This window comes from Myripristis murdjan, chromosome 7 (assembly GCF_902150065.1).
Source record: "Myripristis murdjan chromosome 7, fMyrMur1.1, whole genome shotgun sequence".
Classification (NCBI taxonomy): Eukaryota; Metazoa; Chordata; class Actinopteri; order Holocentriformes; family Holocentridae; genus Myripristis; species Myripristis murdjan.
Window position 1 is genome coordinate 25,863,055 of NC_043986.1, and position 13,362 is coordinate 25,876,416.

The 13,362-nt window shown below is 43.1% G+C and overlaps 1 protein-coding gene across 2 annotated transcripts in view; it reads left to right on the plus strand.

Moving 5' to 3' along the window:
- The window catches only part of LOC115362253 (6-phosphofructo-2-kinase/fructose-2,6-bisphosphatase-like), a 37,743-nt gene that overhangs the window by 11,701 nt on the left and 12,680 nt on the right, over positions 1–13,362 (plus strand). Inside the window, exon 1 of one of the 2 annotated variants that reach the window (XM_030056109.1) lies at positions 12,485–12,882. The exons of the other annotated variant lie outside the window; for it this stretch is intronic. Within the exon in view, the coding sequence (XP_029911969.1) occupies positions 12,801–12,882 (82 nt within the window). The 5' untranslated portion in view covers positions 12,485–12,800. Of the gene's footprint in view, positions 1–12,484; positions 12,883–13,362 lie in introns of those variants that run through there. 2 annotated transcript variants of the gene reach the window in all.

The window sequence follows — 13,362 nt, forward strand, 5'->3', positions numbered from 1 at the left end:
AAATGGGATAAATCTTTGTAGCATCCCCCTGAAGGAGGTATTGATACATAGTGTATGAGCAGTTAGCAAGTGCATGTCTGATTAACATTTATGAACATTTTTTAAATGGTGAAGTTCACAGTTTTGGAGAGCATGGTGAACAATGCTCTGCAAAAATTGTGAGTTCAAGATTAAAGAGATCTTTACATGGTCCATATTGTTAGAAAGCATTTGTTAACTATTTATACACCATCGATAAATGCTAAATGTTGAGGGTGGGGGATGTCAAGGTAGGGTTAGACAAAAATGGCTGCATCAGCTACATTAGGTTTTTTTTTTATATACAAGCAACTGCGGTCATGTGTGATTTTGTTATCTATTTTCTAATAACTTAACATCATTTTTGCCCTCTCACACTCTTGTCTGTCTGTCTGTCTGTCTGTCTGTCTGTCTGTCTATCTATCTATCTATCTATCTATCTACCTATCTGTCTGTCTATTAGAGCTCCCTCCACAGATCCTGTCCTCTGATGGGGTGGTGTATCAGGTCATTGAGGGTAGAAACGCCAGCCTAGACTGTGAAACCTTCAGCTCCCCACGACCACACGTCACATGGTGAGACACATGCACACACACACACACACACACACACACACACACACACACCAGGCTGTGTCTGAAAGCACATACTGCTGCCTGCTATTTGCAAAACAGAATGCCGTGTGCAGTCTTGATACATAATTCAGCAGCTACATCTGATGCTACGTTCGAGGGAGATTGCTGGGAATTCCACCAGATTTTGGGGGTGGAAGCTGGCAGATGTTCGGCTCTCTGTTTTTGCCTTGCTGTATCCGCTGTATCGACTCCAGCTCCCATACACATATCATGGAAAATTTCCATTAGATTTCTGGGTGAAGCTGCATGTGTGACAAGGGCCTTATGATGCTGTGTTCACAAAGACCCCCACACTGTATGAATACTGAGGCACCGTCCAGCCTGTCTGAAATCCCTACTTTCAAAGAAAACAAAAACACCCACGAAATGTCTTGTCTATGTTATGTTTGTATGACCACAGTTCAGTTATCCTGTTCTTTGGACTGTTATGCACATTACAGTAATGTCAAGGCCTTTACTCACAATGAAACAGCGCCCTCCATTGGTTGCATGAGCAGATAACATTCTGTTGGTTTCTTGGGATGTCCCTCAACCACACCCAGGCCTGATCGACATTACTGTCCAGACACCACATGGCTGTATGGCTTCGGTTAGCTTCAGTTAGCTTCAATTAGCTGACTCAGGCACTGACTGCAAAAATGCGTGTATCTGTTTTTGTTTTTTAAATCACACCATTTTAGCCAAATATCGTCAGTCAATATCTGTAAAACAGAGAGAATCCAAACTGTAAAAAGCATAACACTTTGCCAAGGTCAAGTTAAGCACATTTAATACTGTTAATTTTACTCTCTTTGTCACTTAAATGGTGACTTTTAATAGAAACTTCATTTTGGGAGCAAAAATCCTCAATTACATGTTATGGCAAGTCACTGTATGAGTGTGGGTGTTCGGTTGTGGGTTGGGTTGGCTAGTGTGTGTTATATTTGATAGTAGTGAGCTGTGAGTGGGATGATGTTGGAGTAGTTGGAATAAGTAGAAATTCAGTGCAGGTTATTTCTTATCTTCACTGTCCATTCTTATTAATACAATTCTTACATTCTTATTAATATTGATCCAAAATAGAGTTTTGAGTGCAATATGTAAAACATGTTAATTTTTCATTCATCATCTTTCCTGTCCCTTGACCATTTATTCCCTGTTCTCTTATTCTGCCCATTGAAACTGAGACCTTTTTCACAGCATGCATTTTGACATGAAATAGCAGGTAAACGTAGGAGTTACTGATGACATTAATGAAGATTAGATCCAACAGGGCCAGGGTCCTGCTGTTGTTCATGCTGGCTTACTGGAACAACTCTGGAATAGAACCTCAATTAATGTCATTAGTAAGACCTGTGTTTACGTGCTGGCTCATGTCAAAACAAAGAGGACTGGGATTTTGTGTAAGAGATCCGACTCGGGTCAAAATGAATGAGAGGTGAGGTAAGGTAAAGTTAGCGAGCCATACTATAGACATAACTCTTTTACTTAATTTAACCTCAATGAACCAGAATGCAATCATATATATATGGTGCATTGTTATTATGACAAAAAAATCCATCCATATATGACACAGAAGACAGTTTTGCACCAAAACATTTGCCAACTTGGCCACTCAAACATCAAGGCCTGGACAGTGCCTAGACAACATTAAAATTGCTTTTTAAAAAGATCCAAAGAATGACAGTATGAGTAATACACACCACGATCTTGCTGACATAAGACATTATGCATGTTAGCATGTTAGCTGAACATGAGTGCTGTAGTGTTGATTTACTCTTTAAAAAGGTCTCAAAAAGTCTTAAACTTAAACTCTTTCTGAAACCTTTAGATAACCTGACTATGCCCAAAAAGTGGATATACTGTCAGTAGTAATCAATGGACGCTTTGGGAAAATAACATTGTTTGCTGTTTCATACAAAAGTGGATCTGCTGAGTCAAAAAGCCTCATTTGTTTGGCCTAACCTTAACTGCTGACTCTGGGAAACTGGAGCAGTTAGAGAGATGTGTGAACTCATCCAGATTCAGCAGTTGAATCTCAAAGAGGATTCTCCATATCGTTTTGTAAACCCTAAAGTAAAATTACCGAGAGGCGATGTGGAAGGTAAATCTTCTAGTCTTTATATAATGTGGCCACATTCACTATTACTGAAAAGCATCTTGCTGCACAAACCACAATATTTGTCAACACTGTACTGAGATGCTTCTTTGTAATCGTTTGATTTTGATATGACATCACAAATGTAGGGAAACTGCTACACTATGACCCCTTTTTTTTTCTAAGTAACAAATCTATTTCTCTTAATGTTCAGTGTCCAAGTTTTAGTTCTCTGAAGGCAGCTTTGCTGTAGTTCAGCTTCCTCCTATGTGAAGTGACTGATAGCTTGTAAAACTATACTTGCCCAACACTGGCTCTTGGACAGATGAATGCATTTTATTTATTACATTTTGACGAGCGTCTCCGTTACCGTTAACAACGCTGATGTTGCTCTTTAATTCTGACGATTCTCTCTGTCTCTGCCTGCCTTCCAGTGATGGAGACGAGAAGCGCTCGATTAGCCAGCCGTCTCTGTGTGTGGGCAGTAAGCTGGGGAGCGATGACTCCCTGGCCGAGTACGGCAACAGTGTGGACATCCAGTTCAATGAGGACGGCTCCTTCATTGGCCAGTACAGCGGCCGGGGGCCCGTTCCCCACGGCAACGAGAGCTCCGGTTTACAGGAAGTCTCGCCTTTTCTACTCCGAGTTTATTCACTCTCACACACACACACAGACACACACACAGACACACAGGTATACATCAAACAGTAAAACTGATACTCCTTCACCCTTCTATAAAAGAGAGAGAGACAGAGGAGGGAGAGGACAGGAGAGGAAGATGATGGGTGATGTGATGAAGGGTAAAGTGGGAGTTGTTTCATCTTGTCTGTGACCAAATTTTTCTCCCCTGCATTATTTCAGCTCAAACACTCACTTTATTTTCATTCTGTTACAGCATTTTAAAGCCTTATTCATTTTTATATGCTTTGTAACCTCTTAATTTGTAATATTTTTTTAAAGACACATTTTTTTTATTTTATGTAATAATTATCAAGAGTCGCCACTATGTCTTTGTTTCTGCTGTTGTGTGGTATTTATTTGTGTTTATGTGCATGTGTCTGGGAATGATTTGGCTATTTATTAATGTGTGTGTGTGTGTGTGGATGTAAACCTCCCAAACCTAAGATGCATGTCCCCTGAAGGCATTTACAAATATAGCATATGAGTTTAAAGTGTGACTGTTATTCTGAGTGTATGTGTGTGAGTGAGAGAGTGCGTGTGTGTGTGTTCGTTCATGCGCTCCGTCCCTGCCTCATGACTTGCAGCGATGTGAGACTTGTTGCCTTAAGAGAGTCCAGTAGAGTCTCCTCTCCTCCCTCTTTCTGTCCATCCCACCTGTCAATCATCCGTCTCTCCTGCCATCATCCTCCTTTTTGCTCAGCAGATGAACCACAGGACCAGGGTGTGTTTTCAGACAGAAAGTCACTCCTATGCAGACACACACACACACACACGGACACATACACACACATGCACTCACACTATCTCTGTAGCAAAACCTTACCGGCCCCTCGGTGACAGAGGGAGGATGGAGAGGAGGACAGAAAAGAGGAGGAGGAGAAGAAGAGGAAGAAGAGACCGTCTGTAGAAAGAAAGAAGAGAATCAGACCTATCGTTCTCTGAATGTAAATAGAACCTTGAGATTGTCTTTTTTTTACTTTCCATTGCTTCTTTTTAAGATGATCAAATCCTAATCTCTTTGGGGTTTTTTTAACTCCATTGCTCAGTTTGATTTTGTACCAATGCACCTCCTGTTTTGACCTGCTGTAGCCTTTTGTACCGTACCGCCTTCTCCTGTTAGGTTTTCCTCCCGTGTTGCTTAGTAGCCCAGACACTTTTAGACAAGACTAGAATCATAGCGAGAAGAACAAGCACCCTTGAGTTTCTTAATAGCGCTAGAGATGCAGCAGATATTATTGATTATTTAACAAGTCATGTCATAAATGTTAACATTTATATGACCTGCCAAGACAGTGCTGTCCCAGCAAACAGGCCTGCAATGGCCCTTTACAGGCCCACGTAGGGCAGCCGTAAGGGCCCCCAGTGGGCTGCCCGCGCAGGCCCCCTGAGAATTTGCTCATTGGCAAAATGTTGGCCTGTCAGTGCTGGTCCCGCATGGGCAACCCTCATTAACCCCTAAGGAAGCCTGCACTGGCCCTGTATGAGCCCACTTAGGGCTGGCTACAGGGCGCACAGCAGGCAGCCTTTACCTAGCCTTCAGGAAGCCCTCACTGCCCTCACTAGGCCCACACTGATTTTGCAGTTAAATTAATCTACAACAATAAATCAGTTCCACACATAAATGTATCTCAGCTACTAGTGTAGTTTCCTTTGGGAGTTCCATACATCTAAAATGGATGCGGTCATTGATATATATGCATTGTCAAAAATGTACAATAGTCAAAAGGATTCAAATCAATTCATTTATTAAATACAAACACATTACACTGAATGAAAAATGTTCTCCTCTGCACATTACAGCCTTATTCATTTAAGACATCATCAAGTTCAAGTTCAAGTTCAAGTTTGATTTGTCACATGCCTGATGTACAAGTACAGTAGCAGTGAAATGCAATGGTGACAACTCCAGCACTGTGCAAGTAAAATGGATAAAAAAGAAATAAAAATAGAAAGAATATATATACACTCCTATATACAATATACAATATACAATTACAATTATGAACATAAGTGTGCATTAGTAATAAATAGAAGTAAGAAAGGAAATAGAAAATGAATGGATGGATGGGAACGTGAAGGCACTGACCCACATCCATTTGAGCTGCCAATACAATGAAGAGAAACTCACTCCGACGGAGGTTCAGGGTCAGCATGACACCATGAACCAAGTGGCAGAACCTGATGCCCGGTACTGGGATTCAGGAACTGTCCGACTTGATCCAGCCCTTCCCCTCCAGTCTTTGCGTGTTGCTATCTATCAGTAGTGTAGTGTAACAGTTGCAGTTGCAGTCCGTTCGGGAGTGGGGGTGAGAGTGTCAGACAGCAGGGGGTAGTAAGGTGAATATGTGGAGACTTACATACTGTTGGTGACGCCCTAACTCTTCCTACTAAACATGGTCAACGGAACATCAGAGGAACTGCAGTCAAAATTCAAATATGAATGATTCAAATTCAGTTACTAGTGGCACATTTTTCAGCCCATACTTCAAACAAAAAAAAAGCAAAAACTCTGACCTCTGATGCTGAAAATATATTCTTGTGTGCTGCTAACATGTCCATACTTCTATTGAGGTGATGTGTTGATTGGCAAAGCTCACTCTTCCCAAGGTCTCTTGGGTAGTCAGCCGACGATGGTAGCGCTCCATTCGTCCACCCACTGTCTCTTGAATTCCGTAGCCACACCTTAATCTCATCCTCAACTTCAAAATCCTGAGGACTTGGCTGGAGGGAGCATTTTCTTACAGGCTCTGAAACATAAAAGTAAAGGGGCCTATATAAAATACTGTGTGTAGTAAGCAGTATCTATATGCAGGGTTTCCTCTAGGATTTTTGAAACTGTGGGGGAGGGCTTCAGCATCGTTCCCTCTATGTGATTTTCCCCAGACATACGTCCATATTCCACACAAAACAGCATTTCATTCAAATTATGTCAAATTCGGTGATTTTCCGCGTTAAAAAATAGATTGCCTTTTATTTGGCAAATTTCGTGATCACGGAAATTATAGGCCCTACAATGTTAACATTAACGATAACCTTAGGGTCGTTTTCACAGGCTTGACCAAAAAATTGGATTAAATTTAATCTTGCCCAGGTACCTTTCTCTTGCCCTTTTCTCTCCCTCTGCGAGCGCACAGCAGTAATAATCAAACAGGCGGGTGATGACTAAAGTTAATTGCAGTGTAATGTAACATTTCATGATATTTAAATTATCATTTCAAACTGATTATGCAGGGCCGCCCCTCCCTACACGCAGAGCACGCAGCTGCGTAGGGCCTCACGATCCGTGAGGGGCCTCATTTTGCCCGCGGGCATGGCGCGCGCGTCGCCCGCGGTACACGCGCGTCACCCGCGGTACACGCGCGATGCGGGCGATGCGCGTTGCACGCGCGCGATGCCCGTGAGACTAGAGAACCAAGTCAGCCCAAGCCAGGAGGAGAGCAAAAAGAGACCTGTAATCTGACACCCCACTGCACTCATCACTACAATGATTGACAGAAAACTGCATCTGACCAATCAGCGGTCAGATACACGGACACTGCTGCAGGTGAGGAGAGAGATGGCTTCTGAGAGGAATTTTGAATCTGGAGCTACTAAAAGGGAAAAAAAAACAAAACCAGAGGAAGCTCCTGCTTCACTTGAAGGTGGGTATGTTGGTGAAATAAATGTAAAAATTTGTGGCCCCACATAAACACCTCAGCTACTCCTCATAATGGGATAGAAGAGAGACTACTGTAAGTCTCTGTCATTTGTCTGTATATGCATTCACCTCTGTGGAAAAGGAGTGGTAAATTGACCAGTTGGTGGTCGTATATTAGCTTAAGTTTATAGCCAATAATCATTCATCAATAAAGAAGATCAATTCAAAGCTATTTGAATTGAATTTATTTAATTTGTAACACACATGCTTGTTTAGTTCACTGACCTGTTTTCAGATATTTGCCAGGTTGAAGTTACTTTTTTTTTTTTTTTTCTTTTGTTAAAATTATTTTTTTAATTGCTGACTATTTGAGACTCATGTATTTATTTATTCTAGTTTGAAGTTATTTTTTTAGTTGACTCATACAGTACTGCTTATTCCACTTACGGTACTTTGTTCTTACTAACAGAGCTTGTCAAGTTTAATGGAATGTCATTATGCCGTCATTTTATTCCTATTATACATCTGGGATTGTGTGGTTGGTGAGGTGGCACACCAAAAATCCGGTAATTTTTGAGTGTGTGTGTGTGTGTGTGTTTGTGTGTGTGTTTATTGGGGGTGGGGGGTGGGGGCCTCCAAATAAAATGCCGCTTAGGGCCCCAATTTGGCCAGGGGCAGCCCTGTGATTATGATAAGTATATTTGCGCAAATAAAGGCTACATAGCCTATATATGTGTATATATATCCATTTAAAATTGTTTTAACATCTGGAAGAAAAAAAAATCATCATTCCGAAGGTGTGGCGACTTTTATTTTGCCGTGGCGGTGCGCCACGATGAATTACATGCAGCGGAAACCCTGTGAGAAACAGGATGATAAGGACCACTAGCCCAGGGGTGTCCAATCCTGTGCCATGGAGGGCCGAGAGGCTGCAGGTTTTCATTCCAACCAAGACCTCCACCAGAGGCCTGTACCATAAAGCTGGATTAACATAGCCGGGCTTTCTCTTACTTATCTGGCTTCACTTAACCAGACATCCGCACTCCAGATTTTCGGTACCATAAAGCCGGCTATCAACTCGCTAATTCAACCCAGGCTTTTCCAATCTAGATCTGTGTGCGCTCACATAAAAAGGGCGGTGTTTGCTGCATGTGACCAATCACAGACAAGGAAAAATCCACCCAGCCGCATACCTTACAACGGCGGAGCAGACATCAATAATCCAGGCAAAAAGCAACACAGTTGCAGTAGCCAAAAGACGCAAGGAATGCTGGCAAAAATCGCCGACTGTGTCAATGCGTAAATTAGTGCGATTATAATATTACTTCCCCACCATGACGGCACGAGTCGATCTGACTACAGTAACATTTGTGTGTTCAGTAAATGAATGTGTCTCCCACTCAGCCACACACTCCTGCAGAGGAACTGGCCCTCTCTCATAGTGAGGGGCGACCCTTGATGGAGGTCTGCCCTCAGTTTGAGTTTCGTCAGAATCGTCACTTTGATTCAACTGGTTTTGATATTTCATTTTATAAACCATCAGACGCCTCGTGTTTATTCTGCTGGTTAAAATATTATTTCACTGTCACTTAAAGACTGTGAAACATTTGACACCAACTCTCATGTGGACTTTTCAGGGCAGACCCCCTAAATACTAAATATGAGCAAACTAATGGAAACCTAAAGGAGACCAGAGGCTGGCGTGTATTTTATCAGACTTTTATTTAACCCTCTGAATTAAATTCTCCTCATTTATTTTCAAAAACATTTTTTTTATAAAAAAAAAATATTACATCAGTCTACAAGATCAATTATTGGTTGGGCTGTGCGGAGTCATAAGTTTAAAAAATACAAGAAGAATTGTAAAATGTATTAATTTGAATTTTATAAAAGAAGAAGAAAGGGAAAATGGGCAGGCCATTTTCCAAGAGAGCTGATTGGTCAGTAGGTGGGGCTTTTCTACCTGCTGAGCTCTTATCCTGAACTTAACCTGCTCCGGAGCAGGTTAGGTGTTCAGCATATGTTACCACGGCAACGTAGCCCAATAAAAAGTAAGCCACCTTTATGGTACAGAAAAGCCAGGGTTAAGCCTGAAGTTAGCTCGCTAAGCCGAAATCCAGCTTTATGGTACAGGCCTCAGGTCAGTCACCTAGCTAGTTCGAAAAAATGGCGAATGGTCGGAATCAACTAAAACTATATTCAAATACAATCAAATCAAACAATCAAAAAGGCATGGAAGGGCACAAGGGAGTAATTTTGTCTAGAGCGCCAACACAGGTAAAGCCGGCACTGCGGTGAGGCATGTTGTGAAGAGGCTCAAGTGCGTAGTGATATATGGCACCTCTTCAGCAAAAAATAGTTCCAAGCATGTAGCGCTCTGTCGCAGTCATTGAACTTTACATTTGTAGCGTAAATAAATAAATAAATAAATAAATAATAAAATAATAAACCATTTAATTTTGTTCCTAATATGCAGGGTCATATATTTCTTTTAAAGCTTTGAGTCTTTTTGATTTTAATTCAGTTTTTTATTTATTTTTCTCTTTTTCTTTCTTTTATGACTATGAGCCAATGGTTGGAAGCCAGACATATTTTTACCAGCAACTGTAAAATGGTAAACTGTTAATTTTGAACCCTGCTAAACCTTTTAAAACATCAATTATCTATTAAGAATTATAGGCTTTTCTTGTTAAAAACAAAGAGTAATATTTGTTCATGAGTTTTTAAGTGATCATGTGCAGACACAATCCAATTTAAATAATGGATTTTTTATGCTTTCTGTGCAGAGGCTATAAATGCTGTGTCTCTCTGAATTTCAAATTACATAGAAAAAAAAAAAAGCCGCCAAAGCGTGGGAAATGACTTTGGGCTGCCTGCACAAAACCAGCATGAGCCCAACGGTACAAAAGTTGCTCTGGACCCAAATGGGCTGGCCCACACTGGGCCAACATGGGCTTTCTGTGGGCAATCCACTATTATAGGCTGCTTACGGAGAGCCCGTGGTGAGCTCAGAGCTTTGGGCCTTGCCTGGGCAAGCCAGCACTGGGCCGGTGTAGGTTTGGTCTGGGCTGGCCCTAGCCCACAGTGGCCACAAAAAGCCTGCATGGGCCCCACTGGGGCATGTTTGCAGGGGTTCTACCAGAAGTGGGCAAGATGCACCTGAATGCATCACAATGTCTTTTGCAGCCCTGGATGGATCGATATTGGAAATCCACTGAAAAACTTAGAGGGTATTTTGTTACCTTGTGTGGACAGATGGTCTTGCTTTGGTCCACTGGCGCTGCTAATATTGGCTCCACGGTGCCAGACAAACTCAATCTGACATAGAGGGAGTATTTGAAGCAGGACTTTTTAACAAAGAAGGATTTCCTATATTTTTTGACCCAGGACTGATGTTTATATGTGGGTGGAGCAGAGAGGGACTGGAGAGAGGAGCCTGACAGGTTACCTCCACTCATATCAGACAACCATAACGTTTTCGGTATCTGATCCAACCTAATTCACCTTTATGTAGATCTCCACCATCACATTCAGATCACACAACATCAGGACGTCCAGTTAGACATTTGATGACTAAAGTTGCAGCAGTTTCATCCGTGCCAATGAAAAGTGAAGGTGAATATTGAATCGTATCCTTATAAAGACTGATGTTCCCAAACTGCCTCGGAGAGAGAGAGCTCTTATCTAGAAAAGTGAAGCGTCCTTACATTTGCAGCTCTGTTTGGAGGAGATCTCCAAATCAGTCTCCCACCATGCAATGCCTCTGCCTCTGCAGTGCTTCCGACCAGTTGACTTGATCTGATCTCTTCGTTTTGGAGTTGTATTCTGGACCAAACATGGGAAATGCAGGATTGCGTGCTGAAAAAGCCGCAGACTCTCCTGCACATGCAGATCAGCGTTAACGTTTCACACTGTCACCTCGACGTGTTGCCTTGTTGAACGCGGCCCAGGCCCTGGCCCAGCTCCTCTCTGTGCCGCCCTGTCTCTCTGCTCTTATACTGATGCTGTCTGCCTGTACGGCCACGCATCCGCCTGTCTGTCTGTCCGTCTGTCCTTGTCGCAGCCTTCTTTTATACATATAAACATGCTGGGGTAAAAAAAAAAAAAAAAAAATCATAAAAAATATTAATAAAAAAGGTAAAAATTCTTTAGGTATAAATAATGATAATGATAATGATAACATCAACAATAACAACAGTGCTATTATCAGTTGTGATCAGTGTTGTCATCCGTTGTGATGATGTGATCAGTAACACAATGACCTATCAATATCACAGGATCTAGCAGGGACATGAGATTACACTGAAGGGAGGGGGTCTTTGGTGTGTGTGTGTTGGGGGTGGGGGTGGAGGGAAATGAGGAATGGGGGGGGGGGGCAACACACACATACACAGATATTTACAGGGGTGGGGGGGGTGACAGGGTGTATTGCGATATTGAGGTGTGCTGACATTGTACCTGCTTGTTGCATCATGCGCTGTACTGTATAAAAACTAACCCCTCCCACACAGTCAACTAATAAATAAACATGGACTACGCATATGCTCAACAAGCCTGGGCTTCCTCATGTTTTTGGGGGTGTGTGTGTCTGTGGAGTGTGGGAGAATCTGAGAGGATGTGTGTGTGACAGAGAAAGAAGGAGACAGAGTGTGTGTGCCTGTGGTGTGTGGGAGATTCTGATCTGAGATGTGTGTGTGTGAGAAAGAAAGTAGGAGACTGCGTGTGTGTGTGTGTGTGTGTGTGTGTGTGTGTGTGTGCATGCTTAAGGGCAGGGAGGGGAATGTATTTTTGTGTGTGTGTGTGTGTGTGTGTGTGTGTGTGTGTGTGTGTGTGTGTGTGTGTGTGTGCATTCATGTGTGTGAGTGGTGGAATGCAGTGGAACAAGTAACAGTTTCTATGACCCTCTCAGAGATACACACACACACACACACGCACACTATGTGTCTTGTAATATGCCTATAGGGCTTTATAATGTGCCTGTGTTACTCAATAGTTTATTTGGATCTCATCATAACTTATTGTATTTTTACCTTCAAGGCCATATAATATTTACTACTGTAACATTCCTGATTACTGGAAATTTAATTGTGTCTGAACATCACGCTTTCATCCCTCATGGTGTCACAATTTTTACTAATTTGTTCACTGGCAGATCCTATTATTTTTAGTACTCTCTCTCTCTCTCTCTCTCTCTCTCTGTCACACACACACACACACACACACACACACACACACACAGAGAGAGAGAGAGAGAGAGAGAGAGAGAGAGAGAGAGAGAGAGAGAGAGAGAGAGAGAGAGAGAGAGAGAGAGAGAGTTGTCCTCCCACTCAAAGTCAACGCGCGCATCACCAGCGCTCCGGCACGGTGACCCTCCCAGCTCTCCAGTGAGAGGCGTGGCGGAGGATGACAACAGTTATTGTGTGCAGGAAATGTTTACTGTGACGCCGGGAAGAGAGCGGAGGAGAAGCTCGGCAGTGACTGAGGGGTTAAAGTTGTCCTGGCTCCCCTGCCGCAGTCGGTGTGGCCGACCGAGAGGCTGCTGGACGGAATACTAAAGCAGAGCGAGCCGAGGAGGACGAGGAGGAGGAGGAGGCAGGAGACACTGACATTATTTTTGCAGGCTGCAAATTGCATGTAACGACCGACACAGCGTCCATCACGACGCTCCAAGGCAACGGAGCGAGCGTGCACACACACTGTGTACGCACGCACTCCGGCGCACATAAACACCGCCAAGAATAGGATCTGAAGGATGAACGGAGTGGCGATTACGCAAAACGTGGCCGAGATGCAGGGGGGCGCTGGGAGGACAGTCCGGCCCCAGCGTCCGCACGGTGAGTGCATGGCGCACACGCACGCACACGCACGCACACACACACACACACACACACACACACACACACACACACACACACACACACACACACACACACACACACACACAGACAAAAATACAGCCACATGGAGCAGCTGCCGTGTTAGTTTGTCAAACAAGCTACTCAGAGTTACATAACACACATCTCTCGCTCTCTCTTCTTTCACTCTCTCTCTCTCACACACACACACACACACACACCCCTCTCAGCTCTCTTCATGCGCTCCCGTGTGTGTTGGTCATTCCGATTTGTGAGCAGAGCGCGTGCTAACGTCACGGCCCCCACAGCCTTCAGCCAAAGTGATGACGACTCAGTCCCACTTCCTCAGGAATGTTTTCTTTCTCTGCTTTTCACTTACAAAACAGTGATGACGTCAGCACTGCACAGTCCCGCCAGCGTGTCAAATCTGTTTCAAATGAATTTTATTGAACCAATATG